Source organism: Chiloscyllium plagiosum, unplaced genomic scaffold (assembly GCF_037043375.1).
Source record: "Chiloscyllium plagiosum isolate Xiang-an unplaced genomic scaffold, Cpla_swu_hap1 HiC_scaffold_18, whole genome shotgun sequence".
Taxonomy (NCBI): Eukaryota; Metazoa; Chordata; class Chondrichthyes; order Orectolobiformes; family Hemiscylliidae; genus Chiloscyllium; species Chiloscyllium plagiosum.
This window is the reverse complement of record NW_028270156.1, coordinates 65,276,120-65,294,555: the sequence shown is the minus strand read 5'-3', so window position 1 is coordinate 65,294,555 and position 18,436 is coordinate 65,276,120. Positions and strand designations below refer to the sequence as shown.

Here is an 18,436-nt window from a genome sequence, read left to right as displayed (position 1 = left end):
ACCAGGTTATAGTCCAACAGGTTTATTTGGAAACACTAGCTTTCAAGGTGCTGTCTCTTCTCGGGTGGTTAACTTACATAGATATTTACTAGTTCTGGGGCCAAGTCTTGGTTTAGTAATAACATACATTGTCCATCTTTCAAAACAGTCAGTTTCCGCATCAGAACATAGACTACTAAACTTTGCCATGTGTGAATTGGGTAAGAGCAGTAATGAAGCTGAAAATGTGTTGCTGGAAAAGCGCAGCAGGTCCGGCAGCATCCAAGGAACAGGAGAATCGACGTTTCGCGCATAAACCCTTCTTCAGGAATGAAGAAAGTGTGCCCAGCAGGCTAAGATAAAAGGTAGGGAGGAGGGACTTGGGGAAGGGGCGTTGGAAATGCGATAGGTGGAAGGAGGTCAAGGTGAGGGTGATAGGCCAGAGTGGGGTGGGGGCGGAGAGGTCAGGAAGAAGATTGCAGGTTAGGAAGGCGGTGCTGAGTTCGAGGGATTTGACTGAGACAAGGTGAGGGGGGAGGGGAAATGAGGAAACTGGAGAAATCTGAGTTCATCCCTTGTGGTTGGAGGGTTCCTAGGCGGAAGATGAGGCGATCTTCCTCCAACCATTGTGTTGCTATGGTCTGGCGATGGAGGACTCCAAGGACCTTCAAGTCCTTGGTGGAGTGGGAGGGGGAGTTGAAGTGTTGAGCCACGGGGTGGTTGGGTTGGTTGGTCCGGGTGTCCCAGAGGTGTTCTCTGAACCATTCCGCAAGTAGGCGGCCTGTCTCCCCAATATAAAGGAGGCCACATCGGGTGCAGCGGATGCAATAGATGATGTGTGTGGAGGTGCAGGTGAATTTGTGGCGGATATGGAAGTATCCCTTGGGGCCTTGGAGGGAAGTAAGGGGGGAGGTGTGGGTGCAAGTTTTGCATTTCTTGCGGTTGCAGGGGAAGGTGCCGGGAGTGGAGGTTGGGTTGGTGGGGGGTGTGGACCTGACGAGGGAGTCACGGAGGGAGTGGTCTTTTCGGAACGCTGATAGGGGAGGGGAGGGAAATATATCCCTGGTGGTGGGGTCCGTTTGGAGGTGGCGGAAATGACGGCGGATGATCCGCTGTACATGGAGGTTGGTGGGGGGGTAGGTGAGGACCAGTGGGTTTCTGTCCTGGAGGGCGGGGCTCAAGGGCGGAGGAGCGGGAAGTGGAAGAGGTGCGGTGGAGGGCATCGTCGATCACGTCTGGGGGGAAATTGTGGTCCTTGAAGAAGGAGGCCATCTGGGTTGTACGGATTTGGAATTGGTCCTCCTGGGAGCAGATGCGGCAGAGACGAAGGAATTGGGAATATGGGATGGTGTTTTTACAGGGGGCAGGGTGGGAGGAGGTGTAGTCTAGACTAGGAACCCTCCAACCACAAAGGATGAACTCAGATTTCTCCAGTTTTCTCATTTCCCCTCCCCCCACCTTGTCTCAGTCAAATCCATCGAACTCAGCACAGCCTTCCTAACCTGCAAACTTCTTCCTGACCTCTCCGCCCCCACCCCACTCCGGCCTATCACCCTCATCTTGACCTCCTTCCACCTATCGCATTTCCAACGCCCCTCCCCCAAGTCCCTCCTCCCTACCTTTTATCTTAGCCTGCTGGACACACTTTCCTCATTCCTGAAGAAGGGCTTATGCCCGAAACGTCGATTCTCCTGTTCCTTGGATGCTGCCGGATCTGCTGGCTTTTCCAGCAATACATTTTCAGCTCTGATCTCCAGCATCTGCAGTCCTCACTTTCTCCTCGAAGAGCAGTAATGAATTCAGCTGAAGGCCAAATACAGTAGTCTGTTGTCATTTACTATGCAGTCACGACTAGTGAGTCAAGCAAGATAGCAAAAAGGCATTGATATTTTTGAGACTGTAAACAAAATACTAGATACTGGAAATCTGAAAACTCCAAGTACTATTGAGTGTGTCCAGCGTTGTCTCTTTACGTTTGTAGAATATCCTGATGGGGACAATGGAAGAAGGGGGAATGAAGCACAGAATAAAAAGAAAGGTGATCAGGATCCATCTCATGAAGCATAAAAATATGCAATTAAAAATAATCAGCCTTGAAATTCTTTTAAGTTATACAGAACATCGATTTAAGCTTCCAAAACAGAGTTGAAATTTGTGCCTAGCTCTCAATAGGCACTTTGAGAATTGCTGTCCAGCTGGGAACTGGATCATTTGCTCCCCTTTGCCTCCCGGGAAATGTAGTCCCCTCCGGGCGCAAGACATACTGGGAGTTGTAGGCCAGAGGCGCCACATCAGACGACTCGCAGATTGACAGCTGCACATTCAACACAGCGGGGTGGGATGAAATGAAATATTCATTCCGTTACCATGAAAAGAATGGGCGTCACTGTGTTTTATTTATCCGACTCTACTTATTAATGCACGGTGTACTTCCAACCGATGATCGCAGATGCAGTGGATAGTGATGGCGAATGTGTGTGTTAGGGCTGAGGGGCGATGCTTACTAAGCGTGGCGGAGGTAAACAGAGGCTGCGAGGCCGTAGGCCGCTGGCGACGTCGACGCCGCGTTTGTTGTTGCCATCGCTGGGGGGGTGGGGAGAGATCGACGATCGAGGACGGCTTCCTCCCAACCCCCCCCCCCCCTCCCCCCCGCAACCGGCAGGGGAGCCAGGACGCTGCTCTGTTGGACTCCGAGGGATCGGAGAAGTCTGCTGGAATGTGAGGGGTGAGTGGCCGCTGGGGCTGGGGCTTGGGCTTGAGTCCCGGGGGGGGTGGGAGGAGGGACCATCTACCAATACCGTCTTCACCTTCTGAAAATGTGCTTGTTTTCTTATGTGTGTGTATGATTTTATGGCACCGTGCAGCTTTCGCGTCTATTTCCACTTTGTGCGGCTAAAATGTAAGTTGTTGTTGTTGTTGACTGATTTTGGGTACTGGCACGAAACCGCCGGCCGAATGGCCTCCTCTCCTTGCTGTGGTGTTGAGAAGCAAACTGCAATTTTAGCGTGAATGTTTCGGATCGGGCGGCCCTTCCTCGGAACCGATTTCTCTCCACAGAAGCTGCCTGACCTGCTGAGCTTTTCCAGCAATTTTCGCTTCTGCTTCTGGTTTACAGCATCCGCACTTCTTTCGGTTTCTATTCGGTGCAATTTCAGCACCGAGGGTAGTGAAGGACTGCGATGTTCAAAAGTTTTCCAGGAAAGTAAACGCGCCATTGATTTCTTAACCACGACTGGAAACTGCACTCTGCAGTGTCCTTAGGTACATACAGTGGAGTTTGTTGATGCCAACGTACAGCTTTCCAGTGAATTTCAGGCTGGTTTGTGAGGCTGCTTTTAATTTGTATTTTCTGATACTACCGAACGCCAATTGCAGACTGTGACCCAAAAGTCGCAAGTTACTTAGGAGCAGGAATAGGCAATTCAGTTAGGTCGTGGCTGACCATTATTCCAAAGTCACTTTTCTGCGCTAATTCCATTTCCATTTCTGTCTAGAAGTTAACCGATTTCTGTCTTGAACATACTCAATGATTAAGTTAGCCCTCTGGCAAAGCTCCCCTACTTGTTTTCCTACTGTGCAGACTTCCAATGTCCGTATGCGGCAACAGTTTATGGAAACAAATGCATCAACATGCTTTTTGGTGTTTGCAGGTTCCCCCACACACCCCCTAAAAAAGCAGCTGCACATCTTGGAAAGAATGTTCTCCTCTGGGATAACGAATTCCAACGATTCCCCACCCTCTGGATGAAAATGATTTCTCCTCAGTCTTGAATGATCTGCGCTTAGTCTGGAATTGTGACACTTGGTTCTAGATTCACCAACCAGGGGAAATTCCTATCAACAATCACCCTGAAATGCACTGTAAGAATTTTGTAAGTTTCAGTGGGATAACCGTTCATTCTTTGAAACTCTAGAGAATACAGGCCCAGTCTCTTCAATCTCTCCTCACGATAAAATTCGGCTATTGCAGGGGTTTATTTGTGAACCTTCATTGCACTCACTCTATAGCAAGTATATCCTGCCTTAGTTATAAGGTGTTTATTTTCTTCTGTACTCAACTCCCCTTGTGATGACCATTTGCCTGCCTTATTGTTGTACCTGCCTGCCTTATTGTTGTATTTGGTGTCTCATGAATAAGGACACCATGGTCCCTTTGACAATAACATTTCCCATCCTCTTACTTTAAAATCTTTGTATTTTTTTCTACCTCCATGTTTATCTACATTATATTCCATCTGCCATATTCTTATCTATTCATTTAACCTGCTCAAATCCACTTGAAGCCTCCATGCAACGTCCTTTCAATTTACATTCTAATCTAGTTTTGTGACTTCAACCATTTTGGAAATGTGACAAGGTATCCCCACATCCAAATCATGAAACAAATTGTTCACGAGTTGTGACCTTATTATATTTGCATTACTCCACAGCATGCCATCCTGAGACTGAGTTGTCTACTTTCTGCCTGTTCATCAATTTTAAATTGTACCAATGTATTAACCCCAATCCCTCTCAGTTTAATTTTTTTTTTACTAATGTTCCATTGAAGATCTATCAAATCTTTCAAAAGTCCGAACACAGCACATCCACTGGTTCTTCTTTATCTATGCTACAAGGAAAATTCTCAAAAAACTCCAAGTTTGTCAACTTGATTTTCCTTTCATTAAATCCTTGTTAACTCTACCTGAGTTTTTAAAATGTCCAGTTATTACGTCCTTTACAATAGCTTTTAATGCCTCCCTAATACTGATGTCAAACTAACAGATCTACAGTTGTCCTTTCTCCCTCTCCCTTTTAAATGATGAGTTAACATTTGCTACCTTTCAGTCTGCAGGAATGCTTTCAGTATCCATGTCATTTTGGAATGATAAACATAAATGCATGCCTCTCTGTAGTCATCATCTTGACACTCCAGAATGTAACTCATATGGTGTAATGGATTTATCAGTCTCCAAGGTCTGTGTGTGGCAGCAGTATATGGAAGCGAATGCATCAGCATGCCATTTGGTGAGTGCAGAATTTCCCAACAGCTGCACAGCTTAAAGGGACTGTTGCCTTCTGGTTAGTGAATTCCAATGATTTTCCACCCTCTGAATGAAAATAATTGTTGGCAGACATTTTAGATATTTTTAAGATAAATTACTGATAAGCAAGTAGTCAAAAGGTTATCGGAGGTGGATGAGAATGTGGAGAAATCAAAACAGCCATGATCTTACTCAATGGTAGCAGAGGCTCCTAATTCTCATGTTCATATTTAGTTTCATCAGTATTTTTCAATTCATCACTGTAAACTTTTCTTTCACCTGTAATGGGCCCACATTTGTCCTGGCTAATTTGTCTTTTTCTGTACCCAAACAAGTTTCACTATTGTCTTTGTATTTCTTTCTCGATTAGTTTACTGGTAACATACAAATGGAAGCTACTGTAAAATGAAAGTCTTATACAATCCAAAAAGTAACCTTATGAGTCACAACTTGGATGTGGAGTACCACAGAGATCAATTAAGTTTATTCCTGCTGAGTTTATTGCTTATACTTGCCTGTTGGATCATCTTGATTTGGATAATCAGACAAACGAATGCTGACAAACAATATTTCAGGAGAAAGTGAGGACTGCAGATGCTGGAGATCAGAGCTGAAAAATGTGTTGCTGGAAAAGCGCAGCAGATCAGGCAGCATCAAAGGAGCAGGAGAATCAACGTTTTAGGCATAAGCCCTTCTTCAGGAATAAGGAGGGTGTGCCAAGCAGGCTAAGATAAAAGGTAGGGAGGAGGGGCGTTGGGAATGCAATAGGTGGAAGAAGGTTAAGGTGACGGTGATAGGCCGGAGAGGGGGTGGGGGCGGAGAGGTCGGGAAGAAGATTGCAGGTCATGAAGGCGGTGCTGAGTCCGAGGGTTGGGACTGAGATAAGGTGGAGGGAGGGGAAATGAGAAAGCTGGAGAAATCTGCCTAATTAAGTATTACTTATTAGACAAAACGTTAAATCTGTAAGTTAGAACTACACTACTTAACTTATCATTAAATGGTTGAGTTCATATATCATTTCAAGTTTTTTTTAATTCAAGGTCCTTTTCAGTAACTGATATATCATTCAGTTGAAAGAACTACACAATTTGTCCTACTTCCTTGCTGTTTCACAAAAGCTGTGCTAATTTTATTTGCAAGTATTTAATTCCTATTTTGAAAATTGCAATTGAACTTGTTTTCAGGATATGCATTCCAGAATATAACTCACTAATTTTCTTTGTGTGGTGAAATGTTGGAAAGAAATGGGAGTTCTGCACAGAAAGGTGAAATCTTTCACTGAGAGGAAGAATAATAAACAATAATGGGTGTGCAAAAGACAAAGATAATATAATATTGTTGAAGGGAATGCAGGAATTTAAAAAAGGACAGTGTTATTAGTGAATTGTATGAAGATCTAAATAAAGGTAGTTCTTGATTTATAGAGGCAAACAATTGGCAAAACCTTTTTTTAATTCATTCATGGAATGTGGGTGTTGCCAGCTAGTCAGCATTTATTGCCTTCCCTAGTTACCCTTGAAAAGTGGCGGTGAGCTGTGTTTTTGAACCAGTGCAGTCCACCTTCTGTGGGTTGATCCACAATGCCTTGAGGGAAATCCAGGATTTTGACCCCAGTGACAGTGAAGGGACGGTGATATCTTTCCGACTCAGGATGGTGAATGGCTTGAAGGGGAACTTGCGGGTGGCGGTGTTCCCATTTATCTGCTGACCTTGTCCTTCTCAATGGAAGTGATCATGGGTTTGGAAGGTTCTGTCTGAGGATATTTAGGGAACTTCTGCAGTACATCTTGTAGATAGTAGCAACAGGGTGTACTGGGCATAGGTGGTGGAGGAAGTGGATGTTTATGGATATGGTATCAGTCATGTGGGCTACTTAGTCCTGAATGGTGTCAAGCTACTTGAATATTGTTGGAGCTGCACCCATCCAGGCAAATAGGGAGTGTTCATCACACTCCTGAACTTGTGCCTTGTAGATGATGGCCAGGCTTTGGGGAGTCAGGAGGTGAGTAATTTTCCTAGCCTCTGATCTACTCTTGTCGCCATTATGTTTAATGTGATTTTGTCGAGTTGAGTTTCTAATCAATGGTAACCCCCAGGCTGTTGATAGTGGGGGATTCAGTGATGGTAACATTATTAAATGTCAAGGGATGGTGATTAGATTGTCTCTTATTGGTGATTGTCATTGCCTGGCATTTGTGTGAACAAATGTTACTTGCTACTTGTCAACCCAAGCCTGGATATTGTCTAGATCTTGTTGCATTTGAACTATGGACTACTTCAGTATCTGAGGTGCTGAATATTGTGCAATCATCAAACCTCATGATAGTAGAGATAAAGAATCCTTTGAAATTTAAAAGCTTGAAGCATAGACGAAGTAACAACCGTCATGGTAAAAGTCCTTTGAGAATTGGAAGTGATAACAAAAATTTGGGATCCAACTTTACCAAAGGAATCCTTGGCACAACATCGTGGGCCAAAGGGCCTGTTCTGTGCCGTACATTTCTATGTTCTATGATACATTTGAAGTGATTTGAGACATTCATTATTCACTGTTATCTAAGAAATAATAGTTTAGAACTACATGTTGTGGTTTTGAAAATTGTAATAGAAATAATTACACATTTGAAAGCAGATTTGGTGAAAGCAAATCTGAATCTATCGTAACATGAGAGAAAATATTTAAGCTAAGAACAATCTTCAAAGACGTGTACAAGTAAACAAGAACATATGCTTTAGAGACTATGAAGAAGTGTTACATTGGTAAAAATAATTGAAGTTAAAAGACACAAACAGAAATTACTGGAGAAGCTTAGCAAATCTAGCAGCACCTGTGAAGAGAAATCAGAGTTAATATATCGGGTCCAGTGACCCTTCCTCAGAACCGCAGTTTTTGTTTCCCATTTACAGCATCCACAGTTCTTTCAGTTTTTATTACATTTAAAGACATGTTGCTGAAATATGGCCTTAACAAAAACAATGTACTATTTATCCAGAGCCTGTAAAATGGAACCAAATAATGGAAATCAAGAGAGAAAAGAGACAATCATCTATATTTCAAGTGGAGAAGAATACGGCAAGGCTGCATACTGCTTTCAGAATTATTCAATCTGTAAGCAAAATAGCTTTTCAGAGAATGCAGTATATCTCAGGGGATAAACATTGTCCACAAGAACATAACAAATGCCTACCTGATATGCTGGCAACACAACGCTGCTGCAGAATCAGAAGGGGTCTGACATAATAGCAAAGATCAAGTAAAATCTCAAAGTTTCAAATCTGAATTGAGTATGAATGCTGAAAAGATAAAACAATAGTCTTTGGAAGAAAGATTTGAAATAAAACTGAAAGCTTTAAAATAAAATAATGAAGCTTGAAGAAGAATCACAACTGATGATGACTGATTAGATACTGAAGTTAGAAAGAAAAGGCAACCCAAAGAAATTTTGTGAAGGTATAAGATGTATTAACAGCAAGAAAACTCAATCTTGCAATGAAGGGAGTAAAACCTCAAAACAAAAACTACATTCTATCCACTTCCCTGTGTGCCTCAGAAGTCTGGAAAATAAGTGAAGGTCTGTAGAAGAAAATAGAGGCCTTTGAAATGTGTATGTTCGGATATATGCTACAAATTCTATACGTATATCACGAGATAATTGACAAAGTACTTAATGTTGCATGAGCTGAAAGAGAATTCCTGAAAAATGACATCCAGAGGAAAATGTCAGTATTTCAGTCATTTCATCAAGGCTGAAAAGCTACAGTAATCTCTGCTGGTGTGGAGGGCAGTAGAAAGAGGCATTGTTGGATGATGGATGTTATAATGGAGCTACGGTAGCTGTATGAGAATGTTGCAAGATAAGTAGGCATGACAGCAGATCTCCAGGCAAGAATAGCTACAATCCAAGGTGTTGACAACATACTCAAGAATAACTTTGGAAAGGAAAAAGTATATATGCGTGGCAAGAAAAAAAATTGTAGGATTGCAAGAAGATATTGTGGGAGTGACCTTATTATTTAAAAGAACTTGAGCAGGGACAATGTGCTATAAATCAATGGCATTGCTCATTAAAACAACTAATGGAATCAAAAGTAGAAATATTAAAATCCATTAGATGGGGAGGAATTGAAATATGTTTAGGATTTATTTATAAAGGTAATTTGTTTGAGTTTGAAGTCTAATTTAGCAAATGCATTAGTGTACACTTCCTCTTGTCCTGTTTTTTTTCTCTCTCTTCATTCATGAGATATGAATGTAACTGACAGAAGCATTTATCACCAGTCCTTGATAGCCTGAAGCTGAGTGTGTTGTTAGGCCAGTTCAGAGGGCAGTTAAGAGTGAAGCACGTTGTTCTAAGTCTGGAGGCCAAACCAGGAAAGGATGGCTGAATTCCTTCCTTAAAAGTTACTGGTGAGCCAGATGGGTTTTTTAAACAATTGACTGGTTGTATGGTTGCCAAAACCACCCCCTCTAGCCCAAAAAGAAGAGATGACTTGCAACATTTTAGGCAAAGCGTCACAATAACTCCCCACACAGTGTAGGTATAAAAAGCCTTGGTTTGTTAATTGTCCGTTGCAAAGTAAAATGTTAGAGGCAGCAGGTACTTCATTGCTGACTCTTCTCATGCCTCAACATATTTAGTTCTCCAGTGACATTGAATTCAAATACTTTTCTTATCACATAATGTCATTGAAACAGTTGAAAGAGTAAGAAAATTGCGGTAGTTGTTAGAGCTTTGGATTAAATAGATGTGACTTCAAAAGCAGCTTTCAAAGTGAGACTTGAGTCTTTCAAGGTCAGCAGAATACTTCTAATCAGAATTTTTAAGTTATAATTTTGATGTTAGACAGATGAAACTAACATTTACAGTACTGTTTTAATTTTCTTTCATGGGATTTCAAGGTTGTTGGAAATGTCAGCATTTGTTGGCCATCCCTAATTGCGCCTTGAATTGAGTGACTTAATTGCCCCCGAACAAAGTCTGTTTAAAAGCATTACTGTGGCTGTGGAGTCATATGTAGGACAGAGTGAACACTGATGTCAGATGTGTTCCTAAGGGACATTAGAGAACCAGATGTATTTTAACAGCAATAGATTAAAGCTCATGGTAGCCATGACTGAGATTTATTTGAACATCATAACATTTGGAATTACAAACAATACAATGTGGATTCAGAAATAATAATAACAAAGAAAGGAATGAAACAGGTCGACCACCTGACATCAGCCTAGACATTGGAAGTGACAATGACAAACACTGCCCAGTCATTCCTCCTCTTCAACATCTGTGGGCTCGTGCCAAAATTGGAGAGGTGTCTCACAGACAGTCAAGCAACACCCTGAGATTGTCATAGACAAAGGACTATACTTTTACACACCAAGTCCCAGACACATTCATCGCAATCCCTGGATATTTTCTGTCCACCGAGCAGAGCAAATTCTCTGGAGGTGGGACACTGGAAGGAGTTGCCCTGGAAATCCTCAACCTGATTCTGGTTCCATGAAATCAGGCCAAACATAGGCAAGTAAAACTTCTACTGTATACAGTTTTCGAGCAGTCGATATATCAAAACACTACTTGAAGAAAGCACTGAGAGTGACGATAGCACAGAATGTACTCTGTGTGAGGGGCCTTCAAGGCCAATATCAGCAGTGTCACATTAGTACTACCACTGACTGAACTGATCTGGCCAACTCAGAGGATATAGCTGCGAGACTGTATTTGTGGTAAATGGTGAAGAAACTAACAGGACGGAGAATCGTACTTGATCATTAGCGGGTTTTGAGAAGATTTGCAGCTCAGGTTGAGGTTCTGGATGCAGATTTGCTCACTGAGCTGGAAGGCTCATTTTCAGACATTTCGACGAGGTCACATCATCAGTGAGCGTCCGGATGAAGCACTGGTGGTATGGCCTGCTTTCCATTTATGTATTTAGGTTTCCTTGGGTTGGTGACATCATTTCCTGTAGTGATGTCATTTCCTGTTCTTTTTCTCAGGGGATGATAAATGGGATCCAAGTCAATGTGTTTGATTGATAGAGTTCCAGTTGGAATGCCACGCTTCTAGGAATTCTCATGTGTGTCTCTGTTTGGCTTGACCTAGGATGGATGTGTTGTCCCAGTCGGAGTAGTGTCCTTCTTTGTCTGTATGTAAGGATAGTAGTGAGAGAGGGTCATGTTGTTTTTGTGGCCAGTTGATGTTCATATATCCTGGTGGCTAGTTTTTTGCCTGTCCTCAATGTTGTTACAGTTCTTGTAATTTATAAATGACATTAGTTTTGCTTGTTGCCTGTATAGGATTTTCAAGTTCATTCGCTGCTGTTTTAGTTGCTGGTGGATTTGTGGGCTGCCATGATGCCAAGAGGTCTGAGTAGTCTGGCAGTCATTTTTGAGATGTCTTTGATGTAGGGGAGAGTGGCTAGGGTTTCTGGACCTTTTTTTATAATCTGCTTGTTTGGGTTTGTTGCTGACAAATCGGTGGACTGTGTTCATTGTGTACCCATTCTTTTTCAGTCTGCCCTTCGTAGTTCCTCCTGTGTTACAGTGTGTGGTGGCTCGTTAAAATAATATTCTCATGCATCTTCGTTTGTGGATGTTGGGATCATTGCGTCTGTGGTTCAGTATTTGGTCCATATATGTTGTTTTCCTGTAGACTGTCCCCATTGGTTGTTTGCTCGACTACATCATCTAAGAATGGTAGTTTGTTGTTGTTTTTCCTCCTCTTTAATTAATTTTATGCCAGTAAGGGTATTATTGATGGTCTTGAAGGTTTCCTCTCATTTATTTTGTTCAGTGATGACAAAGATGTCATTGACACAATGGATCCAAAATTTGGGTTGGATGGTTGGCAGAGCTGTTTGTTTGAGTTTGTTTTTGCATACAGATGAGGAAGGACACCACTTCAACAAGGACAAGCCAAACTGAGACACACGCGAGAATTCCTAGAAGCATGGCATTCCAACTCTATCAGCAAACGCATTGACCTGGATCCCATTTACCACCCCCTGAGAAAAAGAACGGGAAATGATGTCTCCACAGGAAATGATGTCACCTTCACCAATCCAAGGAAACCTAAACACAGATAGGAAGTGGGCCATACCACCAGTGCTTCATCCGGAGGTTCACTGATGATGTTATCTGATATGGTGACAAAATGTCTGAAAATGAACCTTCCACTTCAGCGTGCAAACCTACATCCAGTACTTGACCCTGTCTTCACCAATCTCCATGTTGCTGATGCAACTGGAGAAATATTGGTGACAGCGACCACCATAGAATTCTTGTGGAGGCAAGGTTTGGTCTTCACATTGAGTATATTTTGAACCACCTTTTGTGGTGAAACCAACATAAATGAGACAGAATTTGATCAGATTGTGTAAGTCAACTGAACATCCATGAGGCTGAATCTGCATTGATGGGAAAAGAGCCCATTTTCTATGAATCACTGCAGGCTATCGGGAGCAACAGAATTGTATTGAATCACAATGTATAACCTCATGACCCTTCATATCCCTTCTCTGCCATTAATATCAACCTTGGTTCAGTGGAGAGTGCAGGAAGACCTGCCAAGATCAGCACCAGACTTGCCTAAAAATGAGGTGGCAACCTGTTGAGCATATCACACAGGAGTACTTATCAGTGGAAGTAAAAACAATGACTGCAGATGCTGGAAACCAGACTCTGGATTAGTGGTGCTGGAAAAGCACAGCAGTTCAGGCAGCATCCGAGGAGCAGGAAAACCAACTTTTCGGGCAAAAGCCCTTTATCAGGAATACAGGCAGAGTGCCTGAAGTGTGAAGAAATAAATGAGAGGAGGGTGAGGGTGGGGAGAAAGTAGCATAGCCTACAATAGGTGCGTGGGGGTGGGGATGAAGGCAATAGGTCAGGGAGGAGGATGGGGGAAAGTAGCAAATAGTACAATGGGTGGATGGGGGTGGGATGAAGGTGATAGGTAAGAGAGGAGGGTGGAGTGGATAGGTGGAAAAGAAGATAGGCAGTAGGACAAGTCATGGGGACAGTGCTGAGCTGGAAGTTTGGAACTGGGGTGAGATGGGGGAAGGGGAAATTAGGAAACTGTTGAAGTCTACATTGATGCCCTGGGGTTGATGAGGCGTTCTTCCTCTAGGTGTCGGGTGGTGAGGGAGCAGCGGTGAAGGAGGCCCAGGACCTCCATGTCCTCGGCAGAGTGGGAGGGGGAGTTGAAATGTTGGACCACAGGGCGGTGTGGTTGATTGGTGCGGGTGTCCCAGAGATGTTCCTAAAGCGCTCTGCTAGGAGGCGTCCAGTCTCCCCTATGTAGAGGAGACTGCATCGGGAGCAACGGATACAATAAATGATATTGGTGGATGTGCAGGTAAAACTTTGTAGGTGTAGTGGACAGCGAAGAAGGTTACCTCAGATTACAAAGGGATCTTGATCAGATGGGCCAATGGGCTGAGAAGTGGCAGATGGAATTTAATTCACATAAATGCGAGGTGCTGCATTTTGGGAAAGCAAATCCTAGCAGGACTTATACACTTAATGGTAAAGTCCGAGGGAGTATTGCTGAACAAAGAGACTTTGGAGTGCAGGTTGATAGCTCCTTGAAAGTGGAGTCGAAGATAGATAGGATAGTGAAGAAGGTGTTTGGTATGCTTTCCTTTATTGGTCAGAGTATTGAATACAGGAGTTGGGAGATCACGTTGTGGCTGTACAGGACATGGGTTCATTGTTGGAATATTGCGTGCAAGTCTGATCTCCTTCCTATCTGAAAGATGTTGTGAAACTTGAAAGGGTTCAGAAAAGATTTACAAGGATGTTGTCAGGGTTAGAGGATTTGAGCTATAGGGTGAGGCTGAACAGGCTGGGGCTGTTTTCCCTGGAGCGTCGGAGGCTGAGGGATGACCCCTTAGAGAGATTTACAAAATTATGAGTGGCATGGATAAAATAAATAGACAAAGTCTTTTCCCTGGGGTCAGGGAGTCCAGAACTAGAGGGCATAGGGTTAAGGTGAGAGGGGAAAGATATAAAAAAGACTTAAGGGGCAACTTTTCCACACAGAGGGTGGTACGTGTATGAAATGAGCTGCCAGAGGAAGTGGTGGAGGCTGGTACAATTCCAACATTTAGAAGGTATCGGGATGCGTATATTAATAGGAAGGGTTTGGAGGGATATGGGCCTGGTGCTGGCAGGTGGGACTATATTGGGTTGGGATATCTGATCGGCATGGATGGGTTGAATCGAAGGGTCATAGAGATGTACAGCATGAAAACAGACCCTTCGGTCCAACCCGTCCATGCCGACCAGATATCCCAACCCAGTCTAGTCCCACCTGCCAGCACCTGGCCTGTATCCCTCCAAACCCCCTATTCATATACTCGTCCTCTTAAATGTTGCTATTGTACCAGCCTCCACCACGTCCTCTGGCAGCTCATTCCATACACGTACCACCCTCTGCATGAAAACATTGCCCCTCAGGTCTCTCTTATATCTTTCCCCTCTCATCCTAAACCTATGCCCTCTAGTTCTGGACTCCCCGACCCCAGGGAAAAGACTTTGTCTATTTCTCCTATCCATGCCCCTCATAATTTTGTAAACCTCTATAAGGTCATCCCTCAGCCTCCGACACTCCAGGGAAAACAGTTTCCGTGCTGTACATCTCTATGACTGCCCTTGACATCAACGCCATATTTGACCAAATAAAGTAACAAAGAGGCCTAGAAAAATTGAGTTGATAGAAACTGGAAGAGAAGGGCTCTCTGTCTGTTGGAGTCATACCTAGCATAAAGGAAATTAGCTGTTGTTGGGAGGTCAGTCATCTCATTGGGAGTTTCTCAGGGTAGACATTTTCTAATCAAGCTGTTCAGCTTTGTTACTACACAACTCTGGAGCAGATGAGTCTCAAACCCAGACCATCTGGCTCAGAGGTAGGGACGCTTCAACTACACCTCAAGAACATTACCAAGAGGAAATAAAGCTCTGTATCCCCTGCAGTGCACACCTCTCTCTCTACCCATACTGAGTATGCATCCTTTATCCCCGTACTGAGCATAGATCCCATCTGCAATATCTTTAGCAAGGTGAATAAGTTCACCAAAAGCTAGTGTTTAGAAGAAAATTAGTAAACTGTTTCCACCTTGAGCATCTACTGCATGTTCAAATTTCTATAAAGTAAAACAATGCAACGTGATTAATTAAGATTTGAGGAAGGAAGGGAGGGAAGACCAAAACTTACGTTTTGAAAGTTGATGCGCAAACTATTTTACAAATTCATATATACACGGCCAATGCACTTTAAATTTGCTTGTTACATATTTATGTATTAATTGCTCGAGTAAACGTTCTATGTTATGGTAATGAGAAACCTTCCCCCTTTATCTCTTTATGGAATTGTTGTAAATGAAACCATCATCCGTTGCATGAATAACCTGTGACCAATGTCACAGAGTAGTAGTGAGTCAGATTCAAAATAAATAACTCATTCTTTAGTTTTTACTTGTTAGAGGGGAGTCCATCGAGGTGCTCTTGTAACCATTTATAGTAGCTGCCAAAGGGAAATTGTTTGAGCATTTTCAAATCGTGTAACTTTTTATTTTCTGCGTTACCTTTAGATTTTTTTCGCCATGGACGGTGAACTGAGCCCTCAGGATAAGAAGGATCTGGATAAGTTCATTAAGTTCTTTGCCCTGAAGGTACAAATCTCCACATATGATACTGATTTAACATGAATTGAAAGGGAACATGTTAAGAAATGCAAATCTTTTAATTTATACAAGACAAACTAAGTAAACCTTGTCATAGTTTTAATTTCAGGTAATATAATTTCTCCTTCCTAGCAATGTATATCAGATCTCTCAGTAGTTGCTTTTATTGTAACCTACCCTCAGTGGTTCAAAACCACCTTTTTGACATTTACCATTTTTTTTACAGAAGTACATGCTGAAGAGGTTAAATGCTCACTTGTAATGAAACACTTTATAGAATTGTTGTAATTAAAAACTGAGGTGCCAACATTTGTGGGCAATGACTCACTAATGCATACGATCGTCCACTTAGGAAATTCCATGTCACTGGCCATGGGTTCTGTGGGTCCTTGCATAGCTGGTGAGCTCAATCCTAGAGCCGCATCTCCAATCACACATTTTGGCAGGTATCTCCGAGCGGTGGAATTGGTCCATGGTTTTGAGGTCATTGGCGTTTCTTTCTCCAATTCTCTTTCAGTACTTCCTCATGCTGATGGGTGTTCTCAAAGAATTGTGTCTCTTCCTCGAGAAGCTTTATCCAAGCTTTTTCTGAAGAAACATCTTTCATGTGTTGACATCTATGTTTCATTTCTTGAGAGAAGACTTCAGGAATCTTTGAAATACTTGCTTTGTCCTTCTCTCATTTGAGTGCCTTTCTTGACCTGGATGAAGAAGATCTGCTTTGGCAGTCAGAACTTTGGCATTACTGGCTAGCAGAGTTGGTTTTGGATGATCATGGCCTTTGCTGGTGCTACCAGGTATTTCAAGGATGCTGATGTTAGTCTACCTGTCTTCCCAGCTGATACAGAGGATCTGTCTCCAACAACATTGATAGTACTTGTCAAGGGCCTTGAAGTAGAATCTGTATGTTGTCCAATGTTCAGAGCCACATAGATGAGTTGGAAGGGTGACTGCTTTATACTGTACACAAGGATCTTGATATCAGCACAAAAATCATTGTCGTCAAAGACATGTCCTTAGATGTCCAAAAGCAGCACTTGCAGATTAGATGCGATGTTGAATTTCTACATCGATGTCAACCTTAGATAAGAGGTAGCTTCGTATCACAGGAAATATTCAATGTTTAATAGGAATTCTCCATTGATCTTAATGGAGGCACGGTCCAGAACTTGTCACTATTATTGAGATTGAGACTAATAGTTCGGAATACTTCCATAAAGGTATTAAATGAGACTTGGAGTCTCTTTGAAAAGAACAGAGATGACATCATCATACAGAAGTTCCACGAGTGAGGTCAGTATCATGTTTCATCTTGGATTTTAACTGGTTGAGATTGAAAAGTTGTTCATCCATCCTGTAGACCATGTCCATCTCACTGAGAAGCTTAGTGTTGACTAGATGAAGAACTGTGGTGTTGATGATGAAGAAAGGGGTGGGGGAAATGGCACTTCCCTGCTAATCCCTGTCTTGACCTCAAAGGATTCCTTTAGTGAGGACCATTGCCAACATTTTGTCATTGGAGGAGACGGGGGATGTTATGAATTTCTCTGGCTTGCCAGATTTTGACAGAGACTGCCTTTGATTTTCTGGAGTGACTGAGTCAAAAGCCTTGGTTAGATTAATGAAGGCCACATGGAGTGCTGGGTGATATTCGTGGCATGTCTTTTGGAGTTGCTGAGGATGAAAATCATGTCCATTGTCTACAGTTTGTTTGGAAGCCACAGTGGCTTTCAGGAAAGATCTCCTCAAAACTTTAACTAGAAACTAAGGTAAAAAATCATCTCAGTGTCAAATACTACGAAATAGACCAATGATTTGCAACTCAACCAACTACTTTTTAAGTTACCTTCAATCCTAGTACGAAACACAGAGCATAGCAAATACTTAAAGTATAACATATGTTTACAAACATTGAGAAAGCATGTCACAAGAGGGCAACACAGTGGCTCAGTGGTTAGCACTGCTGCCTCACAGCACCAGGGTCCCAGGTTCAATTCCAGCCTCGGGTGACTGTCCGTGTGGAGTTTGCACATTCTCCCTGTGTCTGAGTGGCTTTCCTCCGGGTGCTCCGGTTTCCTCCCACAGTCCAAAGATGTGCAGGTCAGGTGAATTGGCCATGCTAAATTCCCCCATAGTGTTAGGTCAGTTAGCCAGAGGGAAATGGGTCTGGGTGGGTTACTCTCGGAGGGTCAGTGTGTACTGGTTAGCCCGAAGGGCCTGTTTCCACACTGTAGGGAACTAATCTAAAAAAAAAAGTCACTTAGAATGGGAAGTATATCTGTAGATTGAAGACTAGAATTTTTATTAATGGCCAGCTTCTGTTTCTGACCAACACACATTTATTTGCATCACTTGATTTTGTTTTTAACACAGTCAAATAATGTTCTGAGACGGCTTGTTGAATGATCAACTGCTTTTCAAAAGGTAGATTCTCCTGTTGGTTTGATAGATGAGTGCTCATCAATAAGGGGAAAAGAACAAAAAACAGAATTGTTTCAAGCCTCCAGCTAATTGTCCATTAAATCCATTTTTGATTTGAGATTTCAAACAGCCAATTTAACATTCCAAACACATTCACAATCACAGTGGATGAACATTACTGCTAAGACTATTAAAATGCAATTTTTTTAACACTATGAAAATACAGTATAAGCATTGCGGTAGTGTGACTACATGAACCCTCTTTCACATGATCTTCTTTTAATGACCTATTATTGGTGTTCTTAATGTGGCAACTTTTAAATGTAAAACTG

General features: G+C 42.6%; 1 protein-coding gene across 7 annotated transcripts in view; it reads left to right on the top strand.

Annotated features, from left to right (window-relative positions):
* The first annotated feature begins 2,496 nt into the window (after positions 1-2,496).
* Positions 2,497-18,436, top strand: part of atg13 (ATG13 autophagy related 13 homolog (S. cerevisiae)) — a 79,775-nt gene continuing 63,835 nt past the window's right edge. For 4 of the 7 annotated variants that reach the window (XM_043706216.2, XM_087996749.1, XM_043706215.2 and 1 more), the window contains exon 1: positions 15,591-15,671. In XM_043706216.2, coding sequence (XP_043562151.1) covers positions 15,603-15,671 — 69 coding nt within the window. In that variant the 5' untranslated portion in view covers positions 15,591-15,602. Of the gene's footprint in view, positions 2,705-2,859; positions 2,879-10,502; positions 10,523-15,590; positions 15,672-18,436 lie in introns of those variants that run through there. The other 3 variants (XM_087996745.1, XM_087996746.1, XM_087996747.1) reach the window with 3 other exon arrangements.